This window comes from Aedes aegypti, chromosome 3 (genome assembly GCF_002204515.2).
Source record: "Aedes aegypti strain LVP_AGWG chromosome 3, AaegL5.0 Primary Assembly, whole genome shotgun sequence".
Classification (NCBI taxonomy): domain Eukaryota; kingdom Metazoa; phylum Arthropoda; class Insecta; order Diptera; family Culicidae; genus Aedes; species Aedes aegypti.
Window position 1 is genome coordinate 74,244,539 of NC_035109.1, and position 15,295 is coordinate 74,259,833.

The 15,295-nt window shown below is 36.4% G+C and overlaps 1 protein-coding gene across 1 annotated transcript in view; it reads right to left on the minus strand.

The window, feature by feature from the left end:
* LOC5567396 overlaps positions 1 to 12,181 on the minus strand; it is a 126,064-nt gene extending 113,883 nt beyond the window's left edge. Inside the window, exons 1-3 of the mRNA XM_001651730.2 lie at positions 12,054 to 12,181; positions 2,336 to 2,435; positions 2,169 to 2,252 (exon numbers count right to left, since the gene is read on the minus strand). Of these exons, the coding sequence (XP_001651780.1) occupies positions 2,169 to 2,252; positions 2,336 to 2,398 (147 nt within the window). The 5' untranslated portion in view covers positions 2,399 to 2,435; positions 12,054 to 12,181. The remainder of the gene's footprint in view (positions 1 to 2,168; positions 2,253 to 2,335; positions 2,436 to 12,053) is intronic.
* Positions 12,182 to 15,295: the final 3,114 nt, after the last annotated feature.

Here is a 15,295-nt window from a genome sequence, read left to right on the forward strand (position 1 = left end):
ATTTCGACCTCAACTGTAAAGCCGTCTTCAGTGTCGTGTACTAGACTCGACTTGATCTACTGAAAAGACCTGGTCTAGGAGTTAGTTCAGCAATCTCTACAATTTATAAAAGTTTGCTAGAACGATCTTTAGTGTTGGTCTTTGATATTTTTCTATGAATCGTTTATATCTGTCAGTTTGAAACTCTTCAAACCCACAGTGTTTTAAAAATTCCATAAACATTGATTCATGAATAAAAAATGATGGAGTTTACGAATTCTCGGTAGTCTAAGTCGATGCCACGCTTCTTTTGCAATTTTCTCGGACATCAGCAGACAAATTACTTGTTTGTCTGTTTACATTTATGCGCTGCTCATTCCTCTACCGATTCAAACGGACAGAATTATTAGAAGATTATACTGCCGTGAATCACAAGTCAGTCTCATCTGTGAAGAGTAGGCATTGAGAAAATGAGCTGTGAAGTTTCCAAACTCGTTTTCCATACGAATATTCAAAAAATTGCAGAGGTTTGGAACATGTTCAAATCTTTATGAAACTTTTACGTTTTGCTTTTGCCTTCGATATCCTTCCGAGAAAAATATAAAGATGGTCAAAACACGGTTCATTTTTGTGTTACACTGTGCGGGAATCTGTTGTGGGACTGATATGCGGTTACTTTTCATTATAGGACAATTTGACTTGCTGTTTTTTCTTAATTTTTCCGAACAAATCATATTATCTCATTAGTGCAGCTGAAAGAGCATTGAAAGATATGTTGAAAACTGAGCTCAACTCAATTTTGACGAGAATGCAGATGGGACTTGCGATTCACGGCAGTATAGGAAACGTTTTTACAATGCCTTCGCACAGGTATTGTCAGCATGACTAAGCTGATAGAACAAAGATTCACCGTAAACGTTTTTTTAACAGTTAATAAAATCTTATATATTTGAAGATACTACTTGAAAAACCGGGCATCCAAGAAAAATCCGGGAAGTGAAAATAATAATTTGATACCCTGTAATATAACCCTGAGACGAGACTCGCGGAGACGGTCTTCTTTTTCTGTGATTGCTGAGTTTTTTTCTTATTCCACTTTGTATTTATACCAATTATGCGCATGCTGTTCAAATCCTCACATGAACCTCTCAGCAAAAAATGATTGAGTTTGCATCACATCGAATCATAAATAGCCGTTTGAGTGAAATTTCATGCCAGCAAACGTAGCAGACATTAGAAATAATTAATCTTCTGCTTAGATTTATCAGCCACTTTGGAAAAAACTGCTCCGCTGACTGAGGTTTTCAATAACAATTAACTTAGAACACAATACTTTTCACTTTTTCAGCCATAAAAACGGTGGGCTGCATTTGACGTTTCGTGAGAGGGGAATCTGGGCTGCATATGACGTTGATATTTTTCCTCTTCGCGAGTCTCTCTCAGATATAACCTATTTAAACTTACTAGGATTAGGTATAACATAATTTTATTAAAACCACAGAGCCTTATCTTCTTAGGTAAACAAATTTCCTAGAATATATGGAAGTTTCCACCATTTTTAAAGAAGTGTTGAAATTGTTCCACTTAGGTAATAGCTAATCTTAACATTTTTTGTCTGTTTCCCTCACAGCCACCCAGAACACCCAATCCCAACAGTCGCTACCGCCCGTTTCCTACGTGAAAGCCATCGACGTTTGGATGTCGTCCTGTTCGGTGTTCGTGTTTCTCTCGCTGATGGAGTTCGCCGTCGTCAACAACTACATGGGACCGGTAGCGACCAAGGCCATGAAAGGCTACTCGGACGAGGACCTCTCGGAGGCAATCGATTTCAACAAGAACGGCTTCAACAAAACGCATCGATCGTCGGACCTTCCCCAGTACGATACGTTCTGCAATGGCCGCGAGACGGCACTGTGCATCGATAAATTTTCGCGCTTTTTCTTCCCGTTCTCGTTTTTCATATTGAACGTCACATATTGGACGACCTTCCTGTAGAAACAGGAACCGATCAGGGGCGAACCCGTTCGCTTTTACTATTCGTAAAGCTATCTATCGTTTACCGATTAGTTCGTAAGATTGTTTCTTCCACCAGTCAGTGCTTAGTATGTAATTTTGACTTAGCTGATAGTTCGTTTTAAGATTCAAATAAAGGCTCGATATCTAAAGGAAAGAATGTAAAAATAACTTACCGCTGGGTTCTTTTTCATATCGGTGAAAGTGAATCCTCGGGGATCGTAGTAAGGATCACGACTCATGGCGCGTGATGGAACGGTCTAAAAATAAAATAAAACATCAATGAAATTGAATTACACTTGTTTATCTGATTTAGGAAGGAAAGAAATTTCAGATCATTTACCTTGCCATTATTTGCCAGTAAGAAACGGCGAAAGTAGGGCGATGATACAAGTCGTAGCGACATTTTTGATTATGTTTTATTATCCTCTTTTTTAGCAGATCTGTAAGCAGGGAAAAGTGTGATTATGATTAACGCAAAAAAAAAATCTGAGTGACTATTAGGAGAGTGGTATCCACAGAATGAAAAATCAAGCATGAGAAGGTAGAAGCCGTAAATGTACAAGTCATCGTGATCGGTTGCATTTTCGATTGTTCATGATCACACATTCTGCAGCCGAGCTTGGCTGTTAATTTAAGCTATTGTTTGTTCTCTTTGCTTGGTCGTCACGCTACTGGTTTTCGTTATGAAATCGTTTGTGGCTGTGTTTGTAGAATACATTAGAGATTGTGGTTCATAAAACCGATTTAATTATGGGCCCTATTTTATAAGTCGAGTCGATCAAAATTCGCTCGACACGGCTCTTTCACTCGAGTTTTTCGACAGTTGTCACTCTATGTGACTGGATTACTATGGCAGTCGTCGGGTGACATCTGAAATATGCCTGCTTACTTTTATCGACAGTGATTACAGACGAGTCACATGAATCTGCTCGATTTACAAAATAGACCCCTATAACTGCTATGGATTATCTGGCTAATCTAATTTCTTTGTGTGACCAAAATGCATGTTATCAAAACATTCGCGTAGGGGCGTTGTACACAGATAAGATTATTGATTTTTCCCTTGCTAAACGATGTGCAGATAATTCCAAAAACAACGGATTACTTGTCACTATGAAAGGCATTTATAGCTTTAACATTTTCAATTGTCTGCCACTCATGCCAGTACCTAAGTGGTACTCAAGACGGCTACAGTACTAGAAAGAATAAAGTACCGTTTTCTTTCAAATTCCAAACAAGGCTCATATTCCGAACATTGATTATTTCAAAGGTATAAATATATATTTTTATAACTTTTAAATGTCGAGGACTTGAATCATAGAAGAATTCATCATCCTGTAAAGAAACTTGAGTATTTTATTAATTTGCTTAGAAAAGTAGAGTGTTTGGAATATGAGCCATGTTCGGAATTTGGGACAAAACAGTATACATTTGTCGTTTTTGATACAAAATGGTCAAGTTTGGAGGCATGGATCTATAGCTCCGATTTACCTGAAATTTTAACCGCAGCTCGGAAATAACATAAAATTTCACTCAGCAGAAAATCCACAATATTCCGAACACAAACTTTTTAATTGTTACTAATCTCCCATTTTGGAGAAAATGGCATACCGTAAAGGGCCCTAATTCAGCGCATTGCCTAATTCCGCGCATTTCATACAAAATTATTTATATATGGAAATACAGATCAATATTGAAGCAACTTTTTATGCCATTTGATGCTTCTTCCATTTAGAATAAGTTTGAATCACAAATAAAAGCAAATAAGACAAAAGGTGTCGACTTCCTGTAAAAACCTGGAAATTCAGGGAATTTAGTTTTGACCTGGAAAGTCAGGGAAAATCAGGAAATTTCACCTGAGGTCAGGGAAAAAATGTCAATAGTACAACATCAAACGAGTTTATTGTCTGCAAAGTAATTGATCATGCTAAATCAATACACCTTCAGCATGGCTTTGCTTTGTAGCCGTGGACTCTAACCACTCGACTAAGGAACCAGGACCCAGAAAATTCTCCAGAAATTCTGAGGATGATTCTAAAAGTTCCTCGATTTTTTTAGTAATCCTGAAAAGCATTGAAAAGCAGAGATTTCAGGAATATCATTTGAAATAATCTTGATAATCTATTGACAATTTGTGATATTACTTAGAGATACTCGTAGATGTATTCTTAGAAGAGTTCCTCGGAGCATTGCTGAAGGTACGACAAATTCAAGGGAAACATTAGAAACCTTCTAATCAGCGCATTGTTCAAGCCCTGAATGCAATCCGTTGAGAATATTTAGATATTTTTTTTCGGGGAGAAAAGCTAAGGGTAATTCATATCGTAATCCTAAAATATTACCTAAAAAAAATTACCTGTAACGAATCATCGTGAAAAATTATCAAAGATATTCTAAAAAAAAAAGAATGAAAACAATTTGGAAAAAAATGTGTGTCATCTTGAAAAATATTTTTATAAGCATTCCTGAAATAATTCTAGGAATTTCAAATGCTATTTTTAGAAATATTTAAGACTGAAAAAAGAAATTCTCTAACAATTTTTAGAGAATCTTGGAGATGAGGAGCTTCTGGAGGAAATCTTTCAAGAGTTCAGTGAGAAGTATTGAAGGAATGTCTGGAAAAATATCTTAAGAATTTTTAGAAGAATTTCTGAGCAATCTATGTGGAATTTCTTGAAACAATTATCCAAGAAAGTTCTATGGCAATTTTGCCTGGAAAAAGAAATAGCCAAATTTTAGGATAGCTTTCTTCCACTAAAAAAAGTATGGTGGATGATCGTAATAGTGTTGACTCTTGTATAAAAAAGTCATAATCAGGAAGGAGTCCAAAATTTTCATTCATGCATAAAATTTTCAATTAGGTCTGAGGTAGTTCACTAGCCGAGAACATCTTTGTTCATACGGATCTTCAAGTTTGAAAAGTAAATAGATTCTCAATTGTTCAGTATTATCACATCAACTTGAATAAACGTTCAAGAATGTCATCTGGCAAGTACATATATCTCAATAAAGTAAAAGCTTTTGATCAGTTTATTCATACGACCTATAACACACACATCATAAAAGTCGTCAAATATGTATCTTGTAAAAATCGTACTTATTTCGGTTCAAATTAACCAACTCAGTGGTCTGGAACTTTTCTGGAAAATGACTGGAAGGTCAGGGAAAGTCAGGGAATTTTATTTTCAAAATTGAGTCGACACCCTGAGACACTTTTTCGCGGCGTAAGTATTGAGGCCCGTCTAAGTATACGCCATTTTTCTGATTTCCTTAGCGTCCGTCCTAAGACTGTAGGACAAAAACAAAAGCGACTTTTGTATTGAAGATGTTTTATTTTTTTGCAATATTCCATGGAACTATTGCTACAAAAAGGTTTCGTCGTGCTTCTATGAAATCTTATCAAATATAAGCTTAATAATTTAGTTTTATTTAAAAAGTATTGCGCGGAACTAGGTCCCGGCTTTTTTTTTATAATGCGCTAATTCCACGCACTGTTCTTCGCTGAACAACAAACAAGTTAAACATGCTATATTTGTCTTCACATCTGACTATTTCTCTGAAAAGTATCTTCATGCATAAATACGTTTCACGTACAAAGCGGAATATCTGGAAAGCCCACTTACAGGGAAATTAGAAGCGGCGGTCCAGAAATCACGTGGTCATCTAGTGGGAGGAAAAGTTTGTCCAAAGACCAAAGTTCATAAAAATTTAAAAATTGTTGTGTGGTTTATGAAAAGCACCAAAGGATTATTATACACATCTTTGCACACAAAATTTACTTAACATTGTGAACCACAAATAACATAGCCAATGTACATTTGATTGCAATTCTTGTTAATGTTATACAATCCTTATAACCTTATTGAGAAAATAACAAATAGGTCTCTTCTATAAATTACAACGCACTCTCGGGAGTGATTCACGGAAACGTGATAATGCGAATAAAATTCCTTATATTGTATGAACAGTGTAGAATACAAATATAAGGCTAGTCGGGACGATTTCACTAATGACATAAGCACCCTTTGAAAACTGCATAAATTCTTAATGCAACCCATGTTATAAGTCAATGCTCTTAACTCAATGAAAAAGGAATAAATTATGTTCGAAAAAAAAACCCATATTGCCTCGGATGGTTTACAAATTTCATCATTCTAGAATGTTGATGATTGACTGTTACAATGTTCTTTACAATTTCATGTTTTTGCACAGATTGTTTCTAAATACTAATAACTTTCCTGTTTAGTGAACAAAACAATTATTTTTTTTTGATTCTATGAGATAATTGCACAACCTACAAAAGGCCCCATCGATCGAAAATGACAAATTTTGCAAAATTATTCATTCGTTAAAGTTCACGACGGAAATCGTGCGGAATTGTTGAACATACTATGAAGATCCGAAAATTTATTTTCTGCGCTTGTATCGACTTTTCATTAAGGTGGTTAAGCTGTCCGAATTCCCTCTATACGAAATTCACACGTACCAACGCCGCGTAATTGAAAAGACCATAACGAATGTTTATCTTTATTTCATGTGAAACTAAACGTAGAGAGTGCTTTGAGAAGACCCAAGCAGTCCGATTCATTTTCGCGCGCTCGGAGTGTTTTTCGGTGGCTTCGTTCGTTTGTCCAGTGCTATGCGAAGGCAGTCCGATTCATTTTTCGCGAGCTCGGAGTGTTTTTTTTTTTCAGTTAGCACTTCATTCGCGTGCCATCGGAGTTATTTTATATTCCTGCTTATACGTGTTGACGCTGCGATTGTAACTGTTCAGTCGAGGATGGATTACCAATTGGTGAGCTCGTTTCATGCTTGTAATAACACATTTGTATCATAACATGTATTTTTTATGAATTTGTTGAACAAACTATGAAAAGTTCGTCACTTTAAGTGTTGACAAAAGCGCCTATTTGTTTTTTTTTTTATAAAATTTCAAGATTCAAACCTTTGAATAGTTCGATGTTTAAGATGCAGACGCATTGATAGATAACTTTTCAAACAGAGGTTACATGAATTGCATCACTTACCAAGGTGAATCCTGATCATGTAGCTTAGAAGCCCTCCCACTAACAAAACTCCTTCTCGTGGCAACCATGAAGATGCAGAGGTATACTCGGTCTTTAGTAACAATGGATGTCACACTAACATTCCTTCCCCTCCCCGATGACCGTAAGGACGTGGCCGGCGCCGTTTTTTCAAACAAGGAGCGTTACAGATGGGTGTGGTAATTGAAAATCTTCAATTTCAGTGTTACGCAACAAATGGATGCTGCCTTACATTGAAATTAATGTTAATTTGTGTGTTTCGCCAGTGCGCGGAATTAGGCATTCTTCTGCGAAGAATATGGAAAAGCGTTTAAAAAATTCGCGGAATTTGGTAATTTCGACAAGTGAACTTTTTCAATAAAATCATATTATAGGGGGCAATGTGGCGTAGTTGGCTACACGTTCGCTTTACAAGCGGATGGTCATGGGTTTGATTCTCAGCCCTCTCAACAAAAACAAAAACTTCGTCAGTCCGCTCAAGAACAACACGAGCCTATCCTGTCTGAAAGCGGACTGACATCTGACCCTTCTCTGAGCGAATGCTCAACTGTATCCGAATTAACACGGCAATCGACCAACGGCTATGAACAAATGGACCTCTCTTGGACTGAGAAAGCATCCCTGCGGGCTCTTCGATCTACCTGTGAAAAGTAGAGAGCGCAAGGAGACAGCGTAGCACCAGATCCAAAAGTAGATTAGGTAATAAAATAGTGAAGTGTGAATTTAGGCGTTGTGCTCTAGCACAACATTAAAATCGATTCTCGCTCAAGTGATGCCCAATGGTGAAATGAGCTTCCAATTAGAATATAAGTAAATTGAGAATAAAAGAATAAAATCATGTTTGTAAATTATGAATACAGTCTAGTTTATATTTTTCCCATAATCTACAACAGATTTGGTAGCGATTATGAGTGGATCGCTTTTTTGTTGATGCAATACTCATTTTTAATTAACCATATGAATCGTTTTATTCCTTAATTGCGCTGAATTACGGAACTTTACAGTACATTAAGTTTGAAAATATTTGACAAACAATCAGTTTTGCTGAAAACATTTTATTCTACAATTTTGTTTGTCTCACCAATGTAAACCAATTTTGCAGAGGACATATTCTGCCCATAACGGCATTACTGTCCCATATGGAAAAAGTAGGCATTGAGAAAATAACGCCCAAAGTTTGAAGTTTGCTATCTCATACAAATCTTTGAAATTTTCCTGGAAATTTTCGCATGCCACAGATTACTTATTTTGCTTCTATTGATCAGCAAAAAATGTAAACTTGAGCATAAATTAAGTTTCGCAGTTATTATTGAGGTTGAAAGTTCATATAGAGACTGTTATGTCTTTATTTTTCAATATGGGACTACACTAACTTCATATTTCTCCACAACATTTTCAAACAAAATATGGTAATTTTTATATGTATAGTAAAGTATATATCAAAATATGAATGTTGCGAGGGAAAAAGCTGTTGGTTCAAAAATCAATATGGGACAATATGTATTATTGCTCTAATGCAGTATTGCTCTAATTATTTTCATTTAAAAGTTATTCCTAAATCACAATATTGTCATTTTTAATAAAATTTATGAATGGCGATAACTTAAAAGTTTGTTAATAAAAATACTGTGAGTCCGATCCAGTAAATTTCAGTTGTTTTCAAACTCTTTTGGAAATTTTAAGGTCAATCGGAGCACTTGTTGTTGGTGAAACCCAATCAAGCGGGTTCGTGTTATTTAGGGTTACCATCCGTCCTGATTTAGCAGGACATGTCCTGATTTTCGCACTGATCTTAAATCAATCGGCTGAATTTTCACGACAGCCGTGGATGGATTACCAACTGTTGAGCTCGTTTCATGCTTGTGATAACACAGATTTGTATCGCGGCAATGCTGCATTTCTCGCATAATTTTTGATCACGCCCTAAAAGCTTAGCGATGCTTCAACCCAGGTGAATTGACAAATAGGAATAAAATTACCAGCAGAATGAAAGAGAGGCAGATAGAAAATAGTCATACATTACTAAAATTTAATAATTTTGTGACTACCCGTGTTTCTGAGTGTGGGAAAGAAAGGGTGTCTGCATAAGCCCTTATTCCTGTTAAAACAAATGATACACGTAGAGTGCCGGAGCCAATAGTGGATTACGTAAGCAAAAGCAATAATAACGAAAAAAAATAAATTAGACGTCAATCGAAAGATTTTATCCTCTACTATAAGAGTAAAATATACTCCCTTATTCCATGGATCCAGGGCCGGTTTTACAAATGTGAGGGCCCCGGGCCAGAGTCTAGTGGGAGCCTTTTTCACACATTGCAACTTTGTTTCAAAAACGATATGCTTTATTTTAATGCAAAAAAAATGTTGTTTCAAAGGAAAACAATGTTGAATCAATTTTTTTTGCACCACATTGAGTTGTCAAATTCAACAATAATTATTATTAAACCAAATTACGAGTTGTTATTGAAACAAGGAAAAGCAATTATAAGCTGGCAAGTGATACATATATATTGTTGTAATGATACAGAATATATAATCAACTCCCTCTAACTCGATATTGAAGGGACCATCGAGTTAGGGAGGTATCAAGTTATAGAACACAAAACCAGTGCAAATGCGATCCAAGGGACCATCGAGGTAGCCATGAAAACCAATTTTTACTATGGTCCTCTAACTCAATATCGAGATACCGAATATCGAGTAAGGGAGTGATGACTGTATTTGATTTTCAATTTGTTTTCTCTGCGTGTATAAGTGACAAAACCTACGTTTAAGAGAACGGCTTTGAAATTTTTACTCATTATTTTACTCATACAAAATGTATGATAGCTAAAAACAACAAGCCAATCCTCTTGACTCTGATATTTTTTACACTAAAAAAGCTTTTGCAAATACTGTTGGATAACTTGAAAACAATGCAATATTTTAGTATACCTAAAACTTAAAATAAAACAAAATGTCATTTTCACTTACTTTGGGCTCCTCAATTATAATTCAATATTATTTATTTGAATTACATCAAATTAATGTTGGATTTAAGAAATATGTTTACCGCAATGATCCAATATTGATTTATCATTTGAATTCATTCATGTAAAAGAGTACAAATTAGAAACAAATAAAAAACTGAAGCACCCAGATCCAAAACAATAGTTCAACCCAAAGGATTATACACTAATTGAAATTGAAAACCTTATTTTTTCCAAATCGATGTGATTCAAAAAGTTGGAACCATTTAATCGGTTTATAATAATTCTTAAATGTTCAGTATTGATTATTTTAGTCGTATTTTGTGGGGGGCCGTGGGCCATGGTCCCCTTGGAACCCCTCATAAATACGGCCCTGGGAGGATTCAACTTTCTATCGAATCCTATTCGTTCGAATCCATGGCTCACGGGAATCCAAAACGGTTTTAGATCGAAAGAGCATTCGACCGTTAACTAGAATAGGGCTGATAGAAATAGTGATTAAATTATGTTTTGACTAGTGCAAGGGAGCATTTTTTTTTTTGAGAAAACTTATCCCTTTAATACCCAAATTTTTATTTTCGATCTAAGGTGATATACGCCTCTTTTTTCGCTATCTAAAATCGTTTCAAACCCAGGCATTTGTAGCTATTAGAAATTATGAAACTTCTCTGAAAGAGGTTGTCGAATCATTTGAACAAACATAACTGAACAGAAGAAAATTGAATAGAATCTTTTTGTTTACATGTTACTTATGTTATTGTTATGAAGGACGTCTTTTTTAATTATCCCACAGTAATCACACAAATTAATTATCCCACAGTAAATGCATAAATCAACGATGTTTTAGTATAGTTGCAAACTACAATCATATAAAAATTTATGTTGAAAAATAGAAAGTATTTACGAATTCAAGCTTACTATTAGACAAGATAAATAAAAAATAACAACAATAAGCAATCAATACAATAGGGGGCCCAGATAGCCGTAGCGGTACACGCGCAGCTGTTAAGCAAGACCAAGCTGAGGGTCGTGGGTTCGAATCCCACCGGTCGAGGATCTTTTCCGGGTTGGAAATTTTCTCGACTTCCTAGGGCATAGAGTATCTTCGTACCTGCCACACGATATACGCATGCAAAAATGCTCATTGGCACAGTAAGCTCTTAGTTAATAACTGTGGAAGTGCTCATAAGAACACTAAGCTGAGAAGCAGGCTCTGTCCCAGTAGGGACGTAATGAAAGAAGAAGAAGAAGAAGCAATCAGTACGGAAAATTGTTTCACAGTAAAACTTTACATTCCACAGAGACTGTTTTAAAATTTTGAAGGGGGGACCTCCTCATTAGCCGACACATCAGTGTACGTTTTAAGATAACTCTTGAAGCATTGACTGCCATTCCCCTTTCAATGACGCAAGAAAACTGATATCTTTATGCCAGCAATTGAGGAAATATAATTGTTTTTGTTTCATGAACGAAACTGTAGCCTGCCCTATAACATTTCTGATTATTAGAAGCTTTTTCAAAAACAATGCGGCTTGATTTAGAATAATAGCTCCTAAATAGGAGCTGTTATTAATTATATGTAATTTAATCGTACAGGAAATATCAACAAATGCATGATTAAAACCACTAGTTCTACCACAGAAATTTAAAGGATCTGTAAACCCGGTACATACAGCTCTTGTAGGCATTTGGCACAAATAGCTTGTTTAATGCCTGGTGTGAATCTGTAGGTTTTCAACCACATTACTTTGGTATTATTCGTAAAAGGAGCTAAATTGACATCCTTTTTCGAACTCGATAGAATTTCACCAAAAAATATTAATTCACTTTAGAGATGTGTCACTAACCCCTATTTTTTCAAAACCGTTACACAATCCAGTATCTTATCTGGATTCAAGAATATAAATTCCCATATCATAAAAAAAACCGTTGCAGTAGGTCCATATTATGTAACATTCTGCAACACAACACACAAAATGCAACCGATACACGTGACTGGTACGTCCTGACTCCTGACACAATACCGCCCAAATCCGCAACTCACATTTCTTTCTGGAGATCAAAATCCACACCAACCAAAAACGATTCACTACCGCAACACTTCTGCTATCAATTTCTCTGCACACGGGGGCTAAGCAAGAGTGGAAGCTACCAGAATCAACCTCATACTAACCGCAATCGCATGTCTTCATCGGCGGGCGGCCGATTCTCACCCCTTACGCTGCTGTTTCATCCACCACCAGCCACCCATCCGTTCTATGAGGGGAACCGAGCGCCGACGCGACGCAAACCCCCCAACGCTACGCGAATCGTCCACATACCTAGTCGATCCCAATCGCCAAAATCCGTTGAAAACAGATAAGAAAGGTTGCAAAAATCACGTAGACCGGTATGGTTGTTGCGTCCACATATGCATCCGTTACTGCGTTTCAGTAGGATTCCCAGTAAAAATGGTATCGGCCTGGTGATGATACTATCCAGGATGGGTGAGTGCAAACGTTATTTATTGTTGTTTGGATAACGAGTGGCGTAAGCGATAGATTTCGTCTGCGATGAGCTAGGCCAGTAATAAACTTCTATTTAGAATAGAATGATGTGGTCGCTGCTGCTTTTCTTCACGATGTATTCCGCAAGTGTTTTTTAGAAATATAAAAAACTAAGGAGGGGCCCATATAGCCTTATCGATAAACGTGCAGCTATTCAGCAAGAACAAGCTGAGGTTCGTGGGATCGAATCCCTTCGGCCGAGGATCTTTTTGTGGAGGAAATTTTCTCGATATCCCTGTGCATAAAGTATTATCGTACCCGCCACATCATATGTATATAGGGGATAAGAAAGCTCTGTATATATTGGGAAAGAAAGCTCTCATTTAATAACTGTGGAAGTGCTTATAAGAACAGTTGAGAAGCAGGCAGTTGAGACGTGATGCCGGAGAGAAGAAGAAAAAATTACCATTCATAAACCAGAGCTTTATTTGCCAACGCTTTCATTTTCGCATTCGTATATCGTGTGGCAGATACCATGATACTCTATGCCCAGGGAAGTCAAGGAAATTTCAGCATGGCTTTGCTTTGTAGCCGAGGACTCTAACCACTCGGCTAAGGAAGGTCATCTAGGATAATCAAAATCAATAAATTTACAACCAGAGCTGAAAACGCTATTTACTCTCTCCTTTGCTTTTGAGCCCATTATTTTAGTTCATTATCTAAAAAAATACGCATAGCTACTTTTTATGGTTACTGAATTTTGTCTTCCTTATGTTATGATTCGTTACAAATTCAAGGAAGACATCTCCAACTCTGAAATTTTGAAAATAAGTAACGTCGTTAATTGATTGAATAAGGTGGCTTACCCTGAAGTAGTATAAAAATCGCAAGCGAACAGCGGCTCAAGTAGATTACAATGGGTAGATAGGTGAGTATCATCGATAAGGTTAGCATGCAATAACTGGATGATGCATTTAGAAGCTAAATTCGATAACGCTGTTTTGCACCAAAACATGTGATGGAACGTGTTGACCCAACCGGCTTCAGCCATTTAGCCAAAGACAAATTAAAGACCTCCATGTCCCTTGCAGTTGCCCAAAATTTTATGGCTCATAAGGTAATCTAGAATACCGTGAAAAGTGTACTGCGATCTGTCAAACTTGGGTACCTTTTGTACTACCAAGGGACCAAATGCAGTACTAGAAGTGGTACCCAATCTGAGCCCGAGTGTGACGGACCTGATTTAGCTGCACAGACTACAAAAGGAACTTCACTAGGATTCCACTGTGATCACTAGATTCATAAATTTGGGGCAAGTGTTTTGGTCTCTTAAATTTGTCCAAAGCTTATCCAACCCACTGATTTAGCATCATGATGTTAGTTTCTCATCTTGTCATAAGCACTGTGTTATTTGAAATAAACATTAATAAAAAAGTACCGGTTTTGAGGCTTCTCAAATATCATATTGTTCCAATGTTTCCAACTTTGAATATTTTATGTAACTCATTGGTACTATGCCAGGGAGGAAGCTTCGGAATAATTTTCAAAATTGTATTTTGAATTCTCTGCAGAGCTTTTTTCCTGGTATTACAACAGCTAGTCCATATTGGTACAGCATACAACATGGCTGGCCTGAAAATTTGTTTTAATATCAAAAGCTTGTTCTTAAGTTTTGATTTTCTATCAATAAGGGGATAGAGACATTTTACATATTTATTACATTTGGCTTGAATGCCCTCAATGTGATTTTTGAAAGTTAAATTCTTATCTAGCATGAGCCCTAGATTCTTAACTTCATCTGACCAATTTATTGGAACCCCTCTCATCGCGACAACATGTCTACTTGAAGGATCCAAATAAAGAGCTTTTGGTTTATGAGGGAATATTATTAGTTGAGTTTTGGAAGCATTAGGAGAAATCTTCCATTTCTGCAAGTATGAAGAAAAAATATCCAAACTTTCTTGCAATCGACTACAGATGACACGCAAGCTTCATCCTTTGGCGGAGAGGCCTGTGTCATCCGCAAACAAAGATTTTTAACATCCCTGAGGTAACTCAGGTAAGTCAGATGTGAAAATATTGTATGATATTGGTCCCAAAATGCTGCCTTGAGGAACACCAGCTCTTACAGGAATTCTTTCAGACCTGGAGTTCTGATAATTAACCTGCAGTGTACGATTTGACAGATAACTTTGAATTATTCTAACAATGTATGTTGGAAAATTAAAGTTTTTAATTTTACGACCAAACCTTCATGCCAAACACTGTCGAATTTTTCTATGTCTAGAAGAGCAAGACCAGTAGAATAGCCTTCAGATTTGTTGGAACGGATCAACTTTGTTACACGTAAAAGTTGATGAGTGGTCGAATATCAATGGCGGAACCCGAACTGTTCATTGGAAAAAATTTAATTTTTGTTGATGTGGGCCATCATTCTGTTCAAAATGACCTTTTAAAAAAGTTTACTGATGGAGGAAAGCAAACTGATTGGACGATAGCTAGAAGCTTCTGCAGGATTTTTATCTGGTTTTAAAATTGGTAGAATCTTAGCATTTTTCCATTTATCAGGAAAATATGCTAATTGAAAACATTTGTTAAATATGTCAACTAAGAATGATAAGCTACTTTCTGGAAGTTTCTTGATGAGAATGTAGAAAATTCCATCATCGCCAGGAGCTTTCATATTTTTGATTTTTTTTTTAATAATAGTTCTCACTTCTTCCAAATCAGTCTCCCAGGAATTTTCGAAAACGTTCTCTTGATTGAGAATATTTTCGAACTCCTGAGTAACTTGATTTTC